Source organism: Leptodactylus fuscus, chromosome 5 (assembly GCF_031893055.1).
Source record: "Leptodactylus fuscus isolate aLepFus1 chromosome 5, aLepFus1.hap2, whole genome shotgun sequence".
Taxonomy (NCBI): Eukaryota; Metazoa; Chordata; class Amphibia; order Anura; family Leptodactylidae; genus Leptodactylus; species Leptodactylus fuscus.
In genome coordinates this window covers 165,110,281-165,132,457 of record NC_134269.1, presented here as the reverse complement: position 1 = coordinate 165,132,457, position 22,177 = coordinate 165,110,281, and the positions used below count along the sequence as shown (strand labels likewise).

General features: G+C 41.2%; 1 protein-coding gene across 2 annotated transcripts in view; it reads right to left on the bottom strand.

Annotated features, from left to right (window-relative positions):
• Nucleotides 1–20,974, bottom strand: part of PDE6A (phosphodiesterase 6A) — a 478,514-nt gene extending 457,540 nt beyond the window's left edge. For both annotated transcript variants that reach the window (XM_075274668.1, XM_075274667.1), the window contains exon 1: nt 20,243–20,974. In XM_075274668.1, the coding sequence (XP_075130769.1) occupies nt 20,243–20,716 (474 nt within the window). In that variant the 5' untranslated portion in view covers nt 20,717–20,974. The remainder of the gene's footprint in view (nt 1–20,242) is intronic.
• Nucleotides 20,975–22,177: the final 1,203 nt, after the last annotated feature.

Below are 22,177 nucleotides of genomic sequence, written 5' to 3'. Positions count from 1 at the left end.
TGTGTAGTAGCGCTTCCCTCCGGAGCGCTACTACACAGGCTCACTCACCATTTTACTTAATGGCAGTTTGCCAGCGTGCAGTACACTCGTGTAGTTCTACGGGGACTGGCAAGTGAGCCTGCACAGTAGTGCTCCGGAGGGAAGCGCTACTACGCAGGCGTGGGATTTGAAGACAAGAAGACGGAAGAAGACACGGGAACCAGAGGGCGTAACTACAAGAAGACAGAAGAGGCGGGCGTGCCCGAAGCTGACGTCGCACCATGGTGCGCGTTCAGATACGATTAGCATATATGTTTTAATGCTTTTATTTAAAAATGGACCCGGGGTTTAATAGAACATTTACGGGGTCTTTTTAAAGGCTATTCACGCATATATGGGGCTCTATTAGCATAATTTTGCTGATAGAGCCCCTTTAAATGAATGCAGAATGTCACGGACACAGCTAGTGTCCGCTGCTAATGTCCGTGCAAGATTTTGATCGACATTAGCATCGGACACTGACGGTAGTGTGAACGCCCCCTAAGATACTCCATGTGCCTCATATTAACAGCAATGAACCCTATCATGTCCTTCACATTAACCCCCTGTGTGCCTCACATATGTGAGAGACATGGAGGTGATAATGAAGTATCTTCATGATTAGTACCCCCATATATCTCACACATCAGTAACTCTTATGGTGAGGTACACAGGGGGTTAATGTGAGGGACATGATGGGGTTAGTTGCTATTAATATGAGGCACATGGAGTTACCAAAACTAGATGAATAACTCCAAATACCTGACATTAATAGGCAGAGTAACCCCCCCTCCCCCCTCCAGCCTGTACCTGGGTGTTCTGTCTTTACTTTCACTTCCTGAACTTCTCCCTCTCATGTGTAAGATGCAAGACGGCAGGGATCTTCTGTAGAGCGATAAGCTCCGCCTCCTCGGCTCTCCTCACCCCCTCAGTGGTTGACAGAGGGCAGCCAGAGAAGGGGGGTGAGGAGGGAGCGTCCTCTATCCATAGTTGCAGCTCCCTGGCTGGCTGCTGTCTATTAGCCGATGCGCAGGTACACAGTGTGCTTCCGACATATACTTCCTAATAGGAAAAGTATATGTGTGAAGCACACTGTGTGCAGGGAGCTGCAGCTACTGATAGAAGACCGACAGGGGGCCCCTGCAAGTGCTGGAGCCCTCGGCAATTGCCCTGCCGACTGACCCGAGTTTTGTTAGGTACGGGCCCTGCCGCGGGGCCCCGCTAGGCGCAGGGCCCCGGGCGGTTGCCCGGCTCGCCCGGCCCTGGATCCGCCCCTGAGGACAGAATCAGGGAGGAAGTTATGGCAATACCCATCCAAATGTGCAGAAGAGCTGTTGAAAACTTCAGAATTCGCCTTCAAGAGTGTATCGCTGCTGACGGCCGCCATCTTCCTGATATCATCTTTAAAACTTAATGTAAAAAAACTAGATTCTGGACTGAATTAAGCAATATAAACATAATTTCTGTATGTTGAGTTGTTTTTGTTTTATATCCCTTTAAACCCGGTTCATACCTTTTGCCCCACCCTACACATGCGGTGCACACTCTGGCAGCATCGGGATTCTCAAGAATGGCATACAAAATACCATTATTTTTACTAGGACATCAGGGTTACCTAGAGATTTGGATGGTATTGATCGACACAATACTCCCGGATGCCTGGTGAAACTCCTGGTGTATGTGAGCCATCGATTGGGTGCGGTTTCTCTAACCAGCACTCGTCGATCTCTATTTCCCAGTTTCGTGGGTCTGCCGACTTGGGGCACATTCCGACAATCACCGTTCACCTTCCATTTCATAATCACATAGGCCACTGTCGATTTTGGGTAATTCAGTTCGCTTGCCATGTCCCTTAAAGATCGACCATTTCTATGGTACCCCACAATTACCCCTTTCTCGAATTCGGACAACTCTGCACTTTGTGGCAACTTCCATGCGACTAATGCCAATGCTGTTTCCTATTTAACGGCGGAAGGCGTGATGTACATCACAACTACAGATATCTTCATTTGCATTGGTGCCCAAATACTTAATGGTAGACAGTGTATATATATACTGTCAAAGAAGCCAGAAAGTAAAATGTGACCTGTTTAGCAAAGCATATGTATTTCTTTAACCACCATGTATGTTCTTTTTATAAGTATTAGTCCTCCCCTCATATTCTACATCACAAATTTTATGTTTTGTGAATGTTAAGAATCTTTTCCGTACTCATAATAGTGTAATGTACAATCTGGAAAGAAGCACAATATGGAAATAACAAATTAAGCTTTGTATCTAGCATCTAACCACCAGCCAGCTAATGTGAATTGCTAAATCGACTTGTACCTCCAGGTTAATCTGGTACTATTCTAATTAAATTAGGATTAAGAGATTAGCAGCGCCTATGTTTGTTCTTTACATAACAGTTTGAACAAATGTCATATATATACTGATTCAATATATACATTTATTTTTTATGCTGGAAGCTCTGTCAGCTGCTCATGACTAGTTCCTTACCTTAAGAGTCCAAATGTTCATGTTTTAGTCTAGTGCCCCACGTAGTGGGACGCAGCCAAAAAACACTGTGCGAAAACCAAGGGCGTTTTAAAATTGCAGTATTTGCGGTGCGGATTATTTTTTGCAATGTATGGATAGGATCAGCCAAACTTCCTCCATTGAAATATAACATTCTGTTGTCAGGGGTGAAGTTAGGTTTTCTTTCACCAAGAGCACACATTATCTTGATCCCCCATTAGTGTGCCCCAGTCCCTCTAAACACATTGGGAAATATTTATGAAGTCTGTCATATTAATTGCCAGTCTTCATATCCTTGGTTCAGCCATGCATTGGTGCTGAAATCGAAATTGATCATTTGTGCAAGTAAATTAGCGTAAATGATATTAAATGTAGCGCAACATACATAAAACATTAGGAGTAGTCAGTCATGTAGACAGATCACTGGTGTTCAGGTTTCTATGGCTTGTAAACCTTTGAATGGGTCTAGTGATTTCCAGTGTGAGGAGTCGATGTTACTCAGTTAACACTGGACCCCTTCCCAAGAGAAAAAAAATGGCAACTTCTAACAGCAATGCGATTATCAAACATGTATGGCATATCCTATGGGTATAAAGTAAATGTCTGAGATGGGAATACTCCTTTAGGCCAGGTCCACATGTGGCGGAAACCACAGCGTTTTACAGTCCCTGTAAAGTGGATTCTGACAAATCCCACCCACACATTGTAGAAAAATATGCACAACGGCAATGCTGGGATTTCCAAAACTGAATTTTTGTAACTTGCATCATGTCAGTTATACCTGTGGAAAGACTGGTGGTTTCTCTATAGGTATAATGGAAGCAGAAAGTCCGCAGAGGAAAACTGGGGCCTTAGCCTTAAATGTAGGATGAGATAACAGAAATGAACCTATATGTCAACACCTCTACTCACAGGGATCTTGTAAATACCTTCAAAGCCTGAGGTAAGAAAAGTCTGAAAGATTGAACTTTTTCCCACAATGCAGTTTTAATACATTGCTATTAGCCAAATGCAGAGAAGGATCCGAAAAGGGAATTATTGTAAGACTTTATACCTTTTAACCCTGACTTTTGTTAAACAGAGATAACTTTTTTTCTCCCTTTATAATGCCAGACCACAAGGTGGCACTATTGTCCATGAAGTGAACGATCCTTCCACCAGAGGGACATTACTAATGGATTTGAGTATATGGTACTGTGAAAAACGTATTCACCTCTGTAGAAATTTCTTATATTTTTGCTTTTTTGTTATATTTACATTTTTCAGATTATCAAATAAATTTCAATATCAGACAAAGATATAACCTGAGTGAATATATTGCGCAGTTTTTGAATGATGATGTAAGTTATTAAGGGAAACAAGCTATTCAAACAAACCGGGCCTTATATAAAAATAGTAAGGGCTAGTTCACACAGGGATTCCGCGTGTGCACATTCCGTCGCTGCTTTCCGCTCTGGATTAGGCCCAAATGAATGGGCCTAGTCCGTATGGTGCTGTCACGAGGTGGACGCCACGGCTGAATCAGCCGTGGAATGAGCCTGAAGAAAGGGCAGCTTGCTTTTTTCTTTCCGCCAGCGGGAACAAACTGCTAGCAAAAAAAAAAGAACGCTAGCGGTCTACATAGACCTCTATTGTGAGGGGGCAGATTTTGAGGCGGATTCCGCGCCACAATCCGCCCCCTCTTGCCCCATGTGAACTAGGCCTACTTGCCCCCTAAATATGATAACTGGTTGTGTCACCCTTGGCGGCAACAACTGCAATTAGGCATTTGCCATAACTGACAATGAGTCTTTCACATTTCTATGGAGGAATTTTGGCCCGTTCTTATTTGCAGAATTGTTTTAATTTGAACCACATTGGAAGATTTTCGAGCACGAACGACCTGTTTAAAGGGAGTCTGTCAGCAGGAAAATCAGTATCAGATTACTAACAGTTCCTTGTGGAGCTACACTTTGCAAAGACGCATTTCCTATTCTGCATTGCAGCTCTATTTTCATGAAAAACTGCTTTTTATTCTTACTCAAAATAGCTGAAAAGGGTTTTAGGGGCTTCTCCTCTCTCATGATCATGGACTGTATATCACATGACCAGGGACTGTATATCATATGACCAGGGACTGTATATTACATGACCCTGGACTGTATATTACATGACCAGGGAGTGTATATCACATGGCCAGTGACTGTATATTACATGACGAAGGACTGTATATCACATGACCAGGACTATATATTACATGACCAGGGACTGTATATCACATGACCAGGGACTGTATATTACATGACCAGGGACTGTATGTCACATAACCAGGAACTTTTTATTATATGGCCAGGGACTGTATATTACATGACCAGGGACTGTATATTACATGACCAGGGACTGTATATCATATGACTAGGGACTGTATATTACATGACCAAGGACTGTATGTCACATAACCAGGAACTTTTTATTATATGACCAGGGACTGTATATTACATGACCAGGGACTGTATATTACATGACCAGGGACTGTATATTACATGACCAGAGACTGTATATCATATGACTAGGGACTGTATATCACATGAGCATGGAATGTATATTACATGACCATGGACTCTATATTACAATACCAGGGACTGTATATCACATGACCAGAGACTGTATATCACATGGCCAGTGACTGTATGTTACATGACCATGGACTGATTTTTATCCACTGGGAGCAAGCAGAATGAATGACAGCAAGCAGAGATCTAGAAAACCGTGAGGAATTGATACAGAAAGTATATTGGAATATTGCACAGATTTTTATTATCCAAACAATAACATTTATCTCTTAATATTGGACAACGCCTTTAAGTGATTTCTTCATTCCACTGGTCTGGCAATAAACATGACTAGGTGCGGCTAGTGAAATGGAACATTTTCCAAAAAATGTGGATACTCACACGGGGGAGGGGGGTATTTTTTCACTTAGGGCCAGGTTGCATTTACTCAGGTTATCTTTTCTGGTTTGTTTGAAATATTTATGTGTGACCTGAAATGCCCCTGACTAAATGATAAGAAATTGTATTTATGATCATTTATACCTGCATTAGCCAGTATACGGTAAAGGGCATTTTCACCTAAGACATTACATCACCATACATTAGAAGTTGAAAAGCTGGAGTCATAGCCAAAGTTTCTTAATAAAGTTCTCGTCTTCTGTTTTTACATTTTACTTGCATTAGCTTTTCAGCATCTAACAAACATCTGTCACTTTCTCAGCATGTGTCCTTTTACTTGCAGAAATAACACTAGTTTCCCACAGCGGGGAGCGGCATCAGTTCTGTATTCAGTACATCAGATCCAAACTTCAGGATTGTTTTGTATCTTAAGAATCACTTTATAATTCTACCATGCAGAGACAGGAATCTCCATCGTGGACCTGCGGCATGCTAGTGTGTTTCTGGATCATTTCCATGCTTACATATTTTCTAAATGTATACACTTGCCATGCAATTTTGTATTAAAGTACAAAGTGTAAAGTATTGTTATACTTAAACAGGAGGTATAGAAATAAAAGTTTATACATACACATATTTTCTCAAAAAACGAGGCTGAAGAGCCATAAAATGTAATGCAGATGCTGCAAAAGTTTTTAGTCACAAGTGACCCGCTTAAGTGCAGATTACATGTAAAACTCCTCATCTTCCTGCTTTTTAAGTAGAAAAAAGTGACCCACCTAAATATCCCCCCCCCAATCTGTCTCTTCAGACCCCACTGTATAAGTAGTGGAGGCCCAATGATAGATGACCAAACACAACAGTGTTACTCACCTGCCCTGGGCTCCAGCATGGATCCTCGTCCTCTGTGGGCCCTTTCTGTCTTCTTGAATAATATCAGAGACCACTGAGGTCTGGGATTGGGTTGGTGTCACATTGGTCATGCCAGCAACCAGAAAGTTTTGGAAAATTTGTAACAAGAACTGTTCAGTCATTTCTAGATATGTGGATTTTTTTTTCTCTTTTTCAATGTACAGGCCACTCTGGAACACTATACTGTGGGGAGAGGCTGTTGTGGGACATTATCTATGTTGGGGACCACTATAGGACATTATATAGTGTGGCAATTATAGGACTTTATTCTGTCACAGGCGTCTTTGATATGAATTGGGATCAGGGGTGCATGCCTGCTTAACAGTCTGTGGCCTATGGTCCTCTTAATCTGCTCCTGCCCTGATGCACCTTGGCATAAAAAAAGAGAGTAACCATTATATTGGCTATATTGTTGCTGTGAAATAATTGGGTTCTAGGAAAGAATTTGCTACCTTAATGGTAAGGTTACAGCAGTGACATTAGATAGACATGCCTGCTTGCTTCAACTGCCCAGGTTTTACAATTTAATCTATGTTTCTCTCCCATTCCCTCTTTTCAGTGACACACAGCCAGGAAGTAACACTTTTCATCCTGCTCCCTGACTTTAATACTGCACCCCTGAAGATTGAGACAATCACGTCTCCCTTCTTCTTCTGCCTAGTACCCCTCTACTCTCTCCCCGAGCCTGTAATGATAGTAACATAATTGGTAAATGGCCGGAGACTGAAAGTCAAAGCAAAAGGTCTTAGTTTCCAATAGCACCCAATCACAGCACTTAGCACCCACTCGTGGAACTTAGCACCCAATCACAGTACATAGCACCTGATCACAGCACATAGCACCCAATCACAGCAATTATCACTCAATTAAAGGACTTAACAACCAACCACAGCACTTAGTGCCCAATCACAGCACAAAGCAGCCAATCAAAGCACTTAATACCCAATTACAGCTTATAACACCCAATCACAGCATTTAGCACCCAATCACAGTACATAGCACCTGATTACAGCACTTAGCACCCAATCACAGCAGATAGCACCCAATCAAAGGACTTAACAACCAACCACAGCACTTAGTGCCCAATCACAGCACAAAGCAGCCAATCAAAGTACTTAGCACCCAATTACAGCATATAACACCCAATCACAGCATTTAGCACCCAATAACAGCACATAGCACCAAATCACATCACTTAGCACCCAATCACAGCACTTAGCATAAAATCACAGCATATAGCACCCAATAACAGCATATAGCGCCCAATCACAGTACATAGCACCCAATCACTGCATATAGCACCCAATCACAGCATATAGCACCCAATCACAGCACATAGCACCCAATCACAGCACATAGCACCCAATCACAGCACTTGGCACCCAATCACAGCACTTAGCATACAATCACAACAATTAGAACCCAATAACAGCACTTAGCCCCATCACAGCACATAGCACCCAATCACAGCAGACAGCACTCAATCACACCACTTAGCACCCAATCACAGCACATAGCACCCAATCACACCACTTAGCACCCAATCACAGCACAGCTTTCAATTTTGAAGAGATAAATGTGAAATGCCCTTACATAGTATGACATAAAATGGTGACATGGAACGAAGAAAAAGCTTGTGTGGGAAATTGCAAGAAATTTAGTAAATGTGCTCCACACAGAAATTGCATTTCACATTAGGTAAAGCAAATCAAAACCACTGGGTGTTTATGTCATGGAAAAAGTCTGGACTGCCAAAGACTTCAGAAGAGACAATGAACAGGATTCGAGCCATGTAAGAGCCTAGTCCTAGAAAATCTACCAGGCTGCGTACCATGGGACTACAGTTACCACAAGCCATGGTATGGTGTATCTTAATAAGAAATCTGCCGTATACGCCATACAGATTACATCTTTTCAGAAGATGAAACCAGACCACAAACCAAAATACCATCAGTTTTACTTTAACTTACAGGTTCAATCAGAAAAGGACAAATTTGGTGACAAGCTGTTTTCAGTGATACAGCTACCTTTCACCTCAATGGGAAGGTCAGTTGCTACAACATTAGAATTTGGGGCTCAGGAAACCTATGTGTCTTTACTGAGTACATGAGGGACTCATCCAAAATCAATGTGTTCTCTAGAATGAGAAGGCGCAAAGTCTGTGGAAATTTCTTATTCAGAGGATACTGTCACTGGTCTCTCTTATCTGGACCACATAAAAGAATACCTTATACCACAAAAAGAGGAAGCTCTGACAAAAGTATTCTCAGTAGGTTGGTGCACCTCCATATTTCTATTTGGATGTTTGCTGATACCTGTTAACTCTATCAGAACATTGGATTCACCTTGCCAGAAACAATGATTCACCAAGGGCTCCTTGTTCACCAGACCTAATGCCCTGTGACTTCTTCTGTGGGGCTACATCAAGGACTCAGTGTCCCCTCAAGCACAGGATCTGAACAATCAGATGACACCTCACTGAAAAAATAGACTCCATATTTGAGGCTATGCTGGCATGTGCCTCAACAAGACTGACCTTCCACCTAAACATCTATTTTGTCACCAATAGAAATTACATCAAACCAAAGACATATCCTAAAGCTCCTGGGCCCAAAGTACTGTATGTCATTTAGAATAGTGTTTAGTTTTATGTGGAAAAAGGAACTTTGGGGCCCCTCTGGGTACAGGGCCATGTAGCAACTGCTACTGCTTAAGACTCTATAGCTATGGTCCTGCAGCAAGAATATAGATAACATTTGGATAGATAGTGTGCTGTTTCATGTTAATAAATTTGTTTTATATCATTTTCCACCAAGGGAGATTTTATGGGGGACTGAGAATCCCTGTTCCCTTTAAGATGAACAGATGTACAATTTAAAAACAGCCGGCCCCCTTACTAATCTTTTTGTGTAGCACATTCCATAGATGATTCATCAGACTGAGATCTTGGTAAGCTGAAGACCACATCAACAACTTTATCTGTTTGACGTATTTCTAAAACTGTTCCTGAACAATTTGTGCGGTATAACAAGGAGCTTTATGCTTGTCAAAGAGGCCATAGTCCTTAGGGAATACCACTGCTATAAGGATGTGTACTGGGTCCATCTGAATTCCCTGGAGGATCACACTGACTTCACTGGCTTGCCTGTTCGTGCATCCTGGTGCTGTAGCTAAAGATGTAGTAGAGTTAACTTTTTGGACTTTGTGCAGCATGAAAACTTGCTGCAATGCTATATCATTTCACAGTAGAAAACAAAAGCCAATAAAAAGTCTTTGACAAAATTGTGCTCTGTGCCACAGTGTTGTTAATACATTAAAGGAGTTCTCCCATGTCAGTCTTTCAGCCAGGCTGTATGCAGTGTCCTCTTCTCAATTCCTGTATTTCTCTCCTCCTCCTCCCTCCTGCTGAACAAACAACACTTCTGCAGGTCAGATAATCTGCAGATTCTTGTACAGAACAGACTCCATGTTATCTGTGTGTGTTTACTTAGAGAAATAACAGACTTGGTTTTATCAGCAAAGTGCAATTATCTGAACAAATTGTCCTGCCAGGACTGAGTAAGTGACGTCACTTTTCCTATTTCCCAGGTCCGTGGTTATAGGAATGCAGTGTAAACAATTCAAGGAATAAGGTCTGGCAAACATAGCAGAATTTCTACAGCAATACATTTAGAAAAAGGCTTCAATTTACATAAGCTACCAGTATAGATAAGATCCTTGAGATGAGACAACCCCTTTAAGTGTGATTTTAATTTTTGTTTCATCTGTATGCACACACAACCAAGTGATCTCTGATGTGCCGCATATTCTGATATCTCTCATAGCCGGCAACATCTTTTTTAGCAATTTGCACTAGTTGTCTAGCCATTACATTTGACTCTTGTCAAAGTAGTTGAGTTCCTTAGGCCTCATGCACACAACAGAATGTGCAGGCTGGGGGGGTCTGATTTGTTAATGGAATGCACTTGGATGACATCCAAGTACCTTCTGTGCTCCATTGATTTCAATCACAAGGTTCTGTTCTGTTTTCACAGCGCAGGATAAATATAAATGCCTGAACGTAGCATCAGAACTACCCTCAAAAGAGCCTTAGGTGGCACACTTGTATGCATGAGGATAAATTGCTGAAGAAGATATCTGTAATCTCTGCCTATTCGGGTCCATGTACCACCCTCCGCTTGCACGCTACAGCGCAGGAGGCGTGTTCAGTTACGATTCCTTGCCTTCGGTCCTTGTTGCCCTTTCTTAACACATTTTCCTCCACACCCATCTCATACACCTTTTCTTCCCTCTGCTCCTGAAATACTTAATCTTAGCCTTACCTGTGTCATTGACAGCCTATGTGCCAATCAATCAAACAATGCAGAATGTAATAACCAGAAACAGTGTTATTCCACATGTACACATAAATGGCAGCTTATCCTTAAAGGTTATCCAAAAAGTTATATACGATTTATGTCGTAACTCATTACCCTCTTATAAATGCAACTACGGATGATAAAATAATAATTTTAACCCACTTATGTTTTGCATATATTTAGGGTTAAGCACTGATGTCGGGAAGGAGCTATCAATGAGTCACAGGGTGTGTGCTGGCCACATTAATTTCTGTTTTATATTAATTAAATACAATTACATAAAACAATGACTTGTCTTCTAAGTTACTATTCCACCGTAAGTGAGCTCCTAGCCTCCTATCACAGACCCTGAAAGGCTACTTGCTGCTTGCTAGGTTAACCCCAGAGCTGCACTTACTTCTGTAAACAGGAAAGGGAAATTATTTTGCAGACTAGGGTATAGAGTCATTCAACCAACCGTATGTCATAGTGTAAATAGCTTTGATTTTGTGGGACCACTGAGAAGAAAGGATATATAAAAGGATATATACATGAACTGCATACGGACATTTATCTTAAAACTGGCTTTATTGAAGAATAAAATTGTACATATAAAGCACAAAAAAAAATACATCCCTTAAAGGGGTTGTACAAGGGATTGTAGATCAGTGGGAATCCGACCACCCAGACCTTCACTGATCTGGAGAAAGGGGAACTTTCCGAATGGCGCAATGGTGGGGCAGTGCATGCACCACTCCATTAATTTTAATAGGAACATCGGAGAAAGCCAAAGTACAGTGCTTGTCTACCTCTAGTGCTTCCATTGAATATTCGACTATTCGAACGAATATTGAACCCCATTATAGTCTATGGGGGAAAAAGCTTCGTTTCAGGGGAAACCACTCTTCAACTCAGGAGAGTCACCAAGTCCACTATGACATCTCAGCAAATGATGCCAACACCTCTGGAATGCAACTGGGACAGCAGGAGAAGCATGCCTGGGGGCATCTAACATGCCCAAGTCCCTGTATTACGCCACTAATAATGTGGGAGCTGACTTTTTCCCATAGGAATGCATTGACCAGCGTTGATTGGCCGAATGCCATACAGAGTACAGCATTCGACCAATCAACGCTGGTTCTGCCGGAGGCTCGTCTGTGAGGAGGTGGAGTCTAAGATTGGCCCACAGCAGTCTCCATTATGGTCCGATCTCAGGTATAGCAGAGTTGACACAGCTCTGCTACATTTCAGGTGTAGCAGAGCTGTGCGCTCAACTCTGCTATACCTGAGATGCAGCAGAGCTGGCCGTGTGCTGAACTCTGCTACACCTGAGATGCAGCAGAGCTGGCCGTGTGCTGAACTCTGCTACACCTGAGATGCAGCAGAGATGGCCATAAGCTGAACTCTGCTACACCTGAGATGCAGCAGAGCTGGCCATGCGCTGAGCTCTGCTACACCTTAGATGCAGCAGAGCTGGCCGCGCACTGAACTCTGCTACACCTGAGATGCAGCAGAGATGGCCATGCGCTGAACTCCGCTACACCTGAGATGCAGGAGAGCTGGCCATGTGCTGAACTCTGCCACACCTGAGATGTAGCAGTGCTGTGCACTCAACACTGCTACATCTATTCATAGGGGATCTGAGATGTAGCAGCGCTATGTCAACTCTGATATACCTGAGATGTAGCAGTGCTGTATCAACTCTGCTACATCTGAGATCGGACCACAATGGAGACTGCTGTGGACCGATCTTAGACTCCGCCTCCTCCGGCAGAACCAGCGTTGATTGGCCGAATGCTGTACACTGTATGGCATTCGCCCAATCAACGCTGGTCAATGCATTCCTATGAGAAAAAGCTAATTTCTAGCTAACCCTGCCAGTACATCTATCCCTGTCTCACAGTCACATAGTTCACAGTCTCATATGAACCGAATCTGAAATCCACCATTCGTATAAAGTGGAGGTCACCTGATTTAGCCAGCCAATTACTTTTTCCGATTTTTTTTTCGATGCCTACATTGTCGTAGTTCCTGTCCCACCTCCCCTGCACAGTTATTGGTACAAAAAAAGCACCAGGGAAGGTGGGAGGGGATACAAATTTTTAGTGCATTTGCCACGTGGTATTCAATTGGAATCGAATATCTCGAGCAGCCTGATATCCGATCAAATATCTATTTGATCGAACAATGTTTGCTCATCTCTAATTATGACCAATTCAGTAACAAAATGGCTAACATCTAAGTTTCCTGTCTATTATTATGTGGTAAAACAGGTCATCCTTGACAAAAGGAAACTATATACACTTCCCAGAAACAGTAGAATTCAATGAGTTTTGTAAAGCTTTAGAAGTATATAGGTTAAGAGGAGACATTTATTCCACAACTTGAAGTACTTATCCGGACATCCTCTATTCTTGTATACTATCTATTCATAGGGGATAGTAGGGTTTACTATATTTTGCTATTGAGATATAGTGAAGAGCCTGTCCATGCATCTCAATGCAGTGTTTTAACATCCAAGGAATAGCATTTCACATAAAATGGCAGCATAACGTTACCACCGCTCCTCATCTAATAATCCCAGTACACAAATACGTAGTACCAATGGCATCTGCAGCTCAGCCATCTTATTAAGGAGGTCAATGACTTTTCATATGTACATTTTTATTAATGCAGATCTTCCTATTGAATATGCCGCCTTATGCTAAAGGTCCATACTCTTATCAACAAATACTGCATAAATATTTTGTGATATTTGGCCAAAAGGAGTAAAAGGACAGTTACAAGTCTGCTCTATTCATCTGCAGCCTCTTTTTGCTTTTTTCAAGGAACTGGTGACTTATGTGAGTGACATCACCAGTCCTTCTTGAGTAACTGTCTTAAACTGTGCCAGGTTTCATATTGATTGGCTTAGTTTATACCAATTTTTTTTTACCACAATATGATGCATTGTTTGGCACATAACGTTGCAACTTATGCCATGAAGTCTCAGGTGTTTCCAACAATGTCAGGCCCCCTTTTTGAACAGGTTGTAAAACTGTCTAAGGCCGGAAATGCCGCGATTTGCCCACAGCGGAGACGCTGTGGGAAAAATTGCGGCGTTGTACAGTGCAGGCAAAGTGGATGGGATTCATGCGAATTCCATCCCCACTTTGCGGAAAAGATAGCAGCATGTCAATTATATCTACGGAAACGCCGGCGGCTTTCCCGTAGATATAATGTTAAGAGAAGTCCGCAGAGGAAAACTGTGAACATTCTCTTAAAAGCGCTGCAGAAAGAATCACAATGCGTTCACGCAGCGGTTCTTCCCGCAGTGCTTTAATGCTGCGGATACGGCCCGTGGAGCTGTAGCCAAAGGCTGAAGCCCCATGTTGCAGAAACACAACTTTTTTTCTTGCAGATTTTGTTGTGTTTTTTTGAGCCACTGCCAGGAGTGGAATGAGTATAGGGTAGAAGAATAAGAGCTTCTTATATAATTCCCATTAATTTTGAAGCCAATCCTTGGTTTGGCTCAAAAAACCAAAGCAAAATCTGCAACAAAATAAGCAGCTTTTCTGCAATGTTGGGCCTTAGCCTAAAAAGTGTGTACCAGGCTTAAGAAATGTGGCGCGAGACATGCTAGATAGTTTTCTGGTGCAAATGATGTCAGAATTCTGGTACTCTGTGCTTAGTGTAGGTAAAATGTCACTGTTAGTATTGCTAGAGCAAAGCAACAAAGAGTGGAACAACCTAGACATATGGGATGTAGGAAAATAATCTCCATAATATAACCAGTGTAAAGATCATTTACTTTCCCATGCTGTTTCTGTATCCTTCTACCTAGTTGAAAGAGACGTTTACAATCATTACGTCTTGATGTGGACTCTAGACCATATGGCATGGCTTACACTAACAATCACCACCCTTTCTATGTAAACATGGGCTACTGTAATAAGTGCATGTTTGCAGAGAAATAAAATATCATTGCTGCATATCCTACAGTAGATATATGGCTAATTCCAGTGCCCTCTGCAACCAATAATAGAAAATGCCAGGGCCAAGGTGTAAATTGTACTGGGGCCCTGCTGCACTGAGCAATTATTGAATGAAAAGGTTTCTGCCAATACCATCTCTATAGTTAAGCACACTTAAAGGGGTTGTCCAGTTTCAATTTCCTGTAAAATTTCTGTATCAATTCCTCCTGGTTTTCTAAATCTCTGCTTGCTGTCATTCATTCTGCTTAATTCCAGTGGATAAAGATCAGCCCATGGTCATGTGATGGACACAGGTGCACAGCTCGTTATCAGGCATCTTGACTACTGTGCTGTGACTGTAATGAGCCGTGCACCTGTGTGTTCATCACATGACCATGGACTGCAGGTCACATGACATGGACTGTATATCACATGACCATGGACTGAATTTTATCCACTGGAATTAACCAGAATGAATGACAGCAAGCAGAGATCTAGAAACCGTGAGGAATTGATACAGAAAGTATATTGGGAAATTGTACAACTGTTTATTATATAAACAATTAATATTTATTTGAAACTGAGCAACCTCTTTAACCATTTGTGTACCAGGCAATTTTTTTGGTTTTTCGTACATGTAGTTATGAGGGCTCTAACATGTTTGTATCATTTTTGGTGATACATAGGTCTTTCTTTCTATGTTGTTTTTATTCTTCTATGTTTGTACTTTTTTAATGTAAACAAAAAGGAGGGAACATGTCTTGTTTTTCTCATGTTTCCAGTTTTCTGTTTGTTTTTTTTTATAGCATGAAGTACTACTAAATAAAAAATGTAGTTTTCCCTCTATGTTACGGTCATTTTTACTTATTTCTAGTGTTGCTGGGGGTGGGGCTAGAACCTGTGATGGGAGCATGGTAGAGGACAGAGGTTAACTTTTTTTTCGTATTATTATAATTTTTTTTTATATGCATTGTCCCCTCAAAATATCATGGATGGGCATTTTATATTTCTTTTTCTTTTTTTGTGTGGGTATGATGGCATCATTGTGGCTCCTATACTCATCCATGCCTTCACTATGGGACGTCTGGTTGTAGTAACAGCTGGCATCCTGAGCCCATAGCCCTGTATGATTTTTTACAGCAGGCTAATCTTGAGATGACGTATATATACATCCTTGCAGGGTTAGAAGTGGACCTCCCAGGTTTATAAAGTCTATGGGGTGTTTGGAAGAGGTTAAGTGCTGCTGTTTTAATGAAAAGTGGAAGACTTCTATAGGTGAAGCACCAGGAATGCCATATTATGAACGCAACAAGAAAGATAAATATGTAAGGATGAGGAAATACATCAATGAATGGATTGGAATATCTTACGAAAGTAGTGCAAAAACTCATCACATACTCATCAACTGTCCCAAATTTGAAGGCATTGTCCCAATTTTTTAAAAGCAATCCAGGTACATTTGTATGGGCCCCGATATACAAGAAAGACATAAGTGAACTTGAAAAAGTGCAAAGACGGGCAACCAGAATGATTAGGGGAATGGGTGGACTGGAGTACAATGATAGATTAACAAACGTGGGGTTATTCAGTTTAGAGAAAAGACATCGACGGGAAGATCTAATAACAATGTACAAATACATGAATAATGTAATAATAAAAATGGACAATACATGGAACTTTCTAAGAATCTTTTTACTCCTAGGCCAGTGACAGTGACAAGAGGACATCCCCTACATCTGGAGGAGAGAAGGTTTCACCAGAACATAGAAGGGGATTCTTCACAGTAAGAACAGTGAGGCTCTGGAACTCTCTGCCCCAGGAAGTGGTGATGGCGGATTCACTGAACAAGTTCAAAGAGGGCCTGGATGCCTTTCTTGAAGAGAAAAATATAACGGGTTATGGACTCTAGATTTTAAGGATACGTTGATCCAGGGTTTTTTACTGACTGCCAGATTTGGAGTCGGGAAGGAATTTTTTCCCCTGAAATAGGGCAATTGGCATGAGCCTCATGGGTTTTTTGCCTTCCCCTGGATCAACACTGTAGGGATTGTAGGGTTATAGGTTGGACTTGATGGACTGATGTCTTTATCCAACCTCATCTACCATGTAACTATGTATGTAACTATGTATACTAAGGGGCAGGGCTTATGCAACCTCTTAGTAGATTCACGTGTAGTGTTTAAAGGGGTTGTCCAGGAAAACCAGTTTTTTAATGTGAGGATGGGGAATTTGAAAAAAAAACAACAAAAAACCCACATACTCACCTGTCCCTGGTACTCTCCCATCAGTGGTCCAGTTCTGCTGCCCATTGGTTAAAACATTATTGTGAGCAAATAGATTATGTCCATAAAGCTATGCAACTCTCTAAATAATGAGATCACTACTTATACACAAAGACCTAAAAATTTCTCTGCAGTCACTTACAATGTGCCTGTACAAATATGACCTGCCAGAAATAACTATAAAATGACACCCAACCAATAGCTTAGAAAAGCCCATACTACATTGAAATACAGGGACACTGGGCTCCAAATACATGTTATGATACAGCTACAAATGGAGCCTGACAGAGATAAAGAAACCTCAAGCAAAATTGATTGCTGGTGATACCATCAACCCCAACTTGGAGCCTGAACTTGGAGCCACTGAGACTCCCAGCTGCTCTGGGAACGTGATTTATTGCACTTGATAAAGGGCCGAAGTGCCTGAAATGCGTTGTGCCTTAATAAACATATCGTTATCCAATTGGGTGAGTGCTTCTCCTTGCCATAACTTCTGAAGATTGTGGTCCCAGTCTGTTTTAACACCCATTTGTCAATGTATCAATATATTTCTAGCAGTAATAACAGAGGGATGGCACAGCAGAAAATTTTAAGAAACAATGTTCTAGAATTGTCATTTTAAAGAGAGTCTGTCAGCAGAAAAATCATAACAGCACTGGGGGCGACCCCAATGCTGCGAGAGCACTCTCTTCAGCGCCGCCTCCATCTTCATCAGCAACGTCCTCTTCATCCTCTTCTTCCAGTGCAGGTTTCAGATTTCTAGGCCTCGGGCAGAGCAGACTGCGCATGCCCACAGGCCATGAGAAAATGGCCGCTTACAATATTGTGTAAAAGGCCTTTCTTAAGGCTATTCCGACGTGTTACTCAGAAAAAAAAGTGTTTGTATGATAGGATCCCTTTAGCAATCCACAATTAACACAGCTATGTTTCTTTATTCCACATTCTTACAGTGCAGGTGTATATATATATATATATATATATATATATATATATTGATAGTGGAGTAATGCTCAGGGGGACTTTAATCCATATTTGGTGGGAATGCGGAATGACTAAATCTCTGTGGGATCGAATACAAACTTGACCTTCAGGTATTGCAGGTAAAGGCATCCCTTAGAGTACTAGTGAGGTCCTTCTGTCTTTAGGCTTAGAAGCCCTCACACCGGGATAGGTCCATTGTATCCATTTATGTATTGCCTCTTGATCTAGTATAGCCAGGAAAAGGTCTTCAGCAGAATGGTCTCACCTAAATTAGGTTCTAAACATGACCAAATACAACTGCACTAGGGAACATTTAATAGTCTATAGGCTACATAATACAAGCTCCTTCAAATGTACATGGTCAATATGGCTTGCCTTTTGCATTAAACCAACTTCAACCTTAGTGCATCCCAATGGATAAGAGGCCCACTGCATCGGCATCCTGTTGCGGCTAGGCATGCGAACAAGCCGACAACAGAAAATGTTTCTGCCGTGTGAACTAGTCCTAAGTGGGTCCCAGTATTTATAATTCTGTTTCACTTTTCATGCTCACCTCCGGAATAGCATTGTCTATTTTTACCTACTTTTCTTTGCATTCTTTACCCCAAATCCATGGTTCCTTCTCCATATGGGCCCTGTCAGTAGTAGTATCTTGTATTTGCCTTAAAATAGAGACCTCTTAGTTCTATGGATATGCGCCCACATAATAGCAGGCCTCAAATAGCATCAAGAATCTGCAAGATGACTAGTTATTGGGACCTCTGCAGTGTGATTGAGCAGATGGGGCTCACAGAGGAAGGATACCGATTGTCTTCAGCATGTTCACAGTGTATCAAAATAAACTGGGGAGTTTCTGAAACAATAGCCTGGTTCTAATGCTGTACGATATGGGTGTCAGCTCAGGGAAATCACCTGTGGGTCTGTTTAATCCTGCTTAAGTCTATTAATTGTGTTTCTCCAACATGAATAATTTAGCAATTTGAGAAATTTACATTTTTGGAGCAATGACCAATTTATTGAGCCACGATCATACACCACATAGCGCCACCCAAGGCCACACTAGAAAAAGGCCCCTGTGTGGGCCAATATGTGGTGTACAGTCTGAAATCTAATAATTTTCTCCATCATATAAAGATGTTGAGGGAGGTTTTTTTGTTTTGTCTTGTCCAGTTTACCCCCAGGTTGGAGTGATTGGATATCTACCTTGCAAATTTGGAAAGGTCTCCCTTTTGTCGGCGCTGTCTTGTTTTCTTTCTTATTTTCTAAAAGTATTTGGATATCCAAAAATCACATCCATATATGATTGTAAGACTCATATCTCATGAGTCCCTCTTTGGCCACCATATTTGTTAGGGTTTTTTTTTTTTGTAGTCCTGTCATTTTTATGTACTTTGGATAATGCATGAAGGCGCTTTCATGGTGATAACAAGATCCTATGTAAATTGATGAGAAAAAGCTGAAAGCTCCTAGCTATCTATCTAGAAGGGTGTTATAAGCTGTAGCTTTAAGATGTAATAGGGAATATTAGTTAAAATGCTAAGATATATAATAAATATGCTATATATATATATATATATATATACACTGTATATATATACATTAAACATATATTCAATTATAAATATTAAATTATATCATTATTGGTTTTACATATCATTATTTGTCTAAAATGGAACCTCTAAGCAATAATTATTTCCCATCCTACTACCACTTGTCCATATAATGTACATACAGTTTTAAAGCTATGTGATTACATAAAAATATTGGAATTGGAGTGGTAAGAAACAAAAAATAAATAAATAAAAAGCATCCTAATAGCACAAAATAAGTAACTCTCCTTGACATGTCTTCCACCTTTATCATCTTAATGGGATTATCCTCTCAGGGCACAGATGAGCTCTACAGAACTGCCTCCATATTCTACGTGCAAATGTTTAGTTATTATTTTTCCGTATTATAAACTGCCCAGTTTGTGACAGCACCTGATGTATAAGTCACACAGGAGATATTAGGTTATTTTAAGAAACAGGAAAAATATAAGTATATATGACCTGTACTGAAACAATACAGGGCATGATCTGCGATAATACGTATACACTGCATGGCAGCTTATCTTCTAAAGGTGCAACTACCTTTCAAAGGAAGGATTTAATCCCGGATTAAGTATCCATGTGTATTGTACATGACCTGTGGAATTATTCCGGTGCTTGGTATGCAGGCTAGGCTAAGAAGGAGACAATAGCAAGCAGTTTCTACATATTTTCTAAGGATAAAATAAAATCAGTTAGTAGTATTCTACTTGCTTTACTCACCTCTGTCACATTCCCAACATTAATTAATTTCTTAGACTGGGCCACAAATCCCAGTACTCCAGTATCCAGAGGGAAAACAATTTCACAGTCTGGTGCCACCAAGCAATCTTCCATGATAGCATCCTTATTGACATTGAAGAGCCTAGTGGCCAACTCTGCAGTACCATTCCTCATTCGGTACATGAACAAACTCATACGGTCTGCTTGAATAATAAAGGACATCCTCTTGAGTACATTGAACACACATCTTTCAACATTGAGGTTCTCCTGGAATCCTCTGATCAGGTCGAAGACAAGTTCACTTTCATCCACGCTGCTCAGGTCATGGTACTTGCTGAAGTCCACATTTGTGACGTCAGAGCTCAAAAGCTCAAATATAATTCCAGGTCGAAATTTATTGTCATAGTATTCTTTGGCAATAGTTGGGTTGGAGTCTAAAAACTTCTCTACTGCCTCCTCTGTCAATCCACTCATGTTGAGTACAGTACTTACGGATCAGACTGCACCTTCCCAGGAATGCCTCTGGATCCAGCGGAGATAGTCTACAGCATTAAAATAAAAAGAAAAAATGGAGAATTGCGGAAACCCAGGGAAATTCTGATATCCCCTGGGTATTGCTCCTTCAGGGGGACAGAAGGAGCTCATGCCATCTCCCTGCTCTGAGCTGTAAGCCTGATTTGGAAGCATTCGTGTAAGATGATTCTTAGCAAGGCCAGCATTATTCCACTAATAGTGAAGGTGAAATGGGGATTACCCTGATCATTTTAAATGGTCACATGACATTTTTGTAATCCAGTAACCAATCATATTAAAGGCTGAAGACGATTGCCAATGATACTCAAACCATTGTGGCTGGCAGATTAAGTATGAGTTAAGAAAAGCAACATGTTTGTAGAGGCAGACTGATCAAACATTCACAGTATGCTAAACTATGCACACATATGGAGGCGATGTTATTCTAGCACTTTATTGACTACAGAACTATACATAGAACTGTTTATATTATATTGCATCATAAACAAATTAGTGTTTTCAATTAGAGGAATGCATTGCCAGGAAAAAAATCTGGATTTTTAAAAGATTTTTGTTTTTTCCTAGTGTTTTTATTTGAATAGTCACGCAAAGAAATATTGAAATAGTAGCATTTTCACACTGACTACTAGAGCAGACACAGTAAGTTGATTTTTCCTGCTCACTTGTCTGCTTTGTACTATTGTATATACAGACATAGGATTAGGAAAATCATTATTATTAGAAGCCAGCAAGTTAAAGAATGTTGTACTGCTAGGAGTCTAGATAAGATAGGACATATGCATTGTCCCCATTACTCCCTCGGCGGGGGGATTGGCAATGTATATCACCAGGAAAACTCTCAGTGGGTTGAACAATGGGATTTTGAATATGGGTTCCTTGGTCGGCAAGCTACCTGCCCTCAAGCCCCTTATCCTGACTATTGCGGCAGAGTGCAGCCTGGCGGCCCTTCGTTTTATGCCTTTATGGTCTCCAATGCAGTCGGCACTGAGAGTATTTGTTGGAATAACCAATGTGACTTCTGAGGCCCAGTCACTGACCTCCATGGTCTCTGATGTCATTCATGAAGCCAGAAGACCCGTGCTGGAGACCAAGGAAGTAGGGCCCCTTCACACTACTGATACACTGCCTGATTCTGAACTTTAAAACACGGTCAGAATCAGCGCGTAGAGAAAAAAGCAGCCCATTCATTTCAATGGGGAGTGCTCGTATGCCGACTCCCCATTGAAATGAATGGGATCTGCTTTATACGCGCTGATTCTGACCGTGTTTTAACGTTCAGAATCAGGCAGCGTATCAGTAGTGTGAAGGGGCCCTAAGTAACACTATTTGTTATGTTTAAGCACCTCCCCTGGACTTCCACTCCTTATCTGGAATGAATGAATGAATCTACAAAGATCCAGA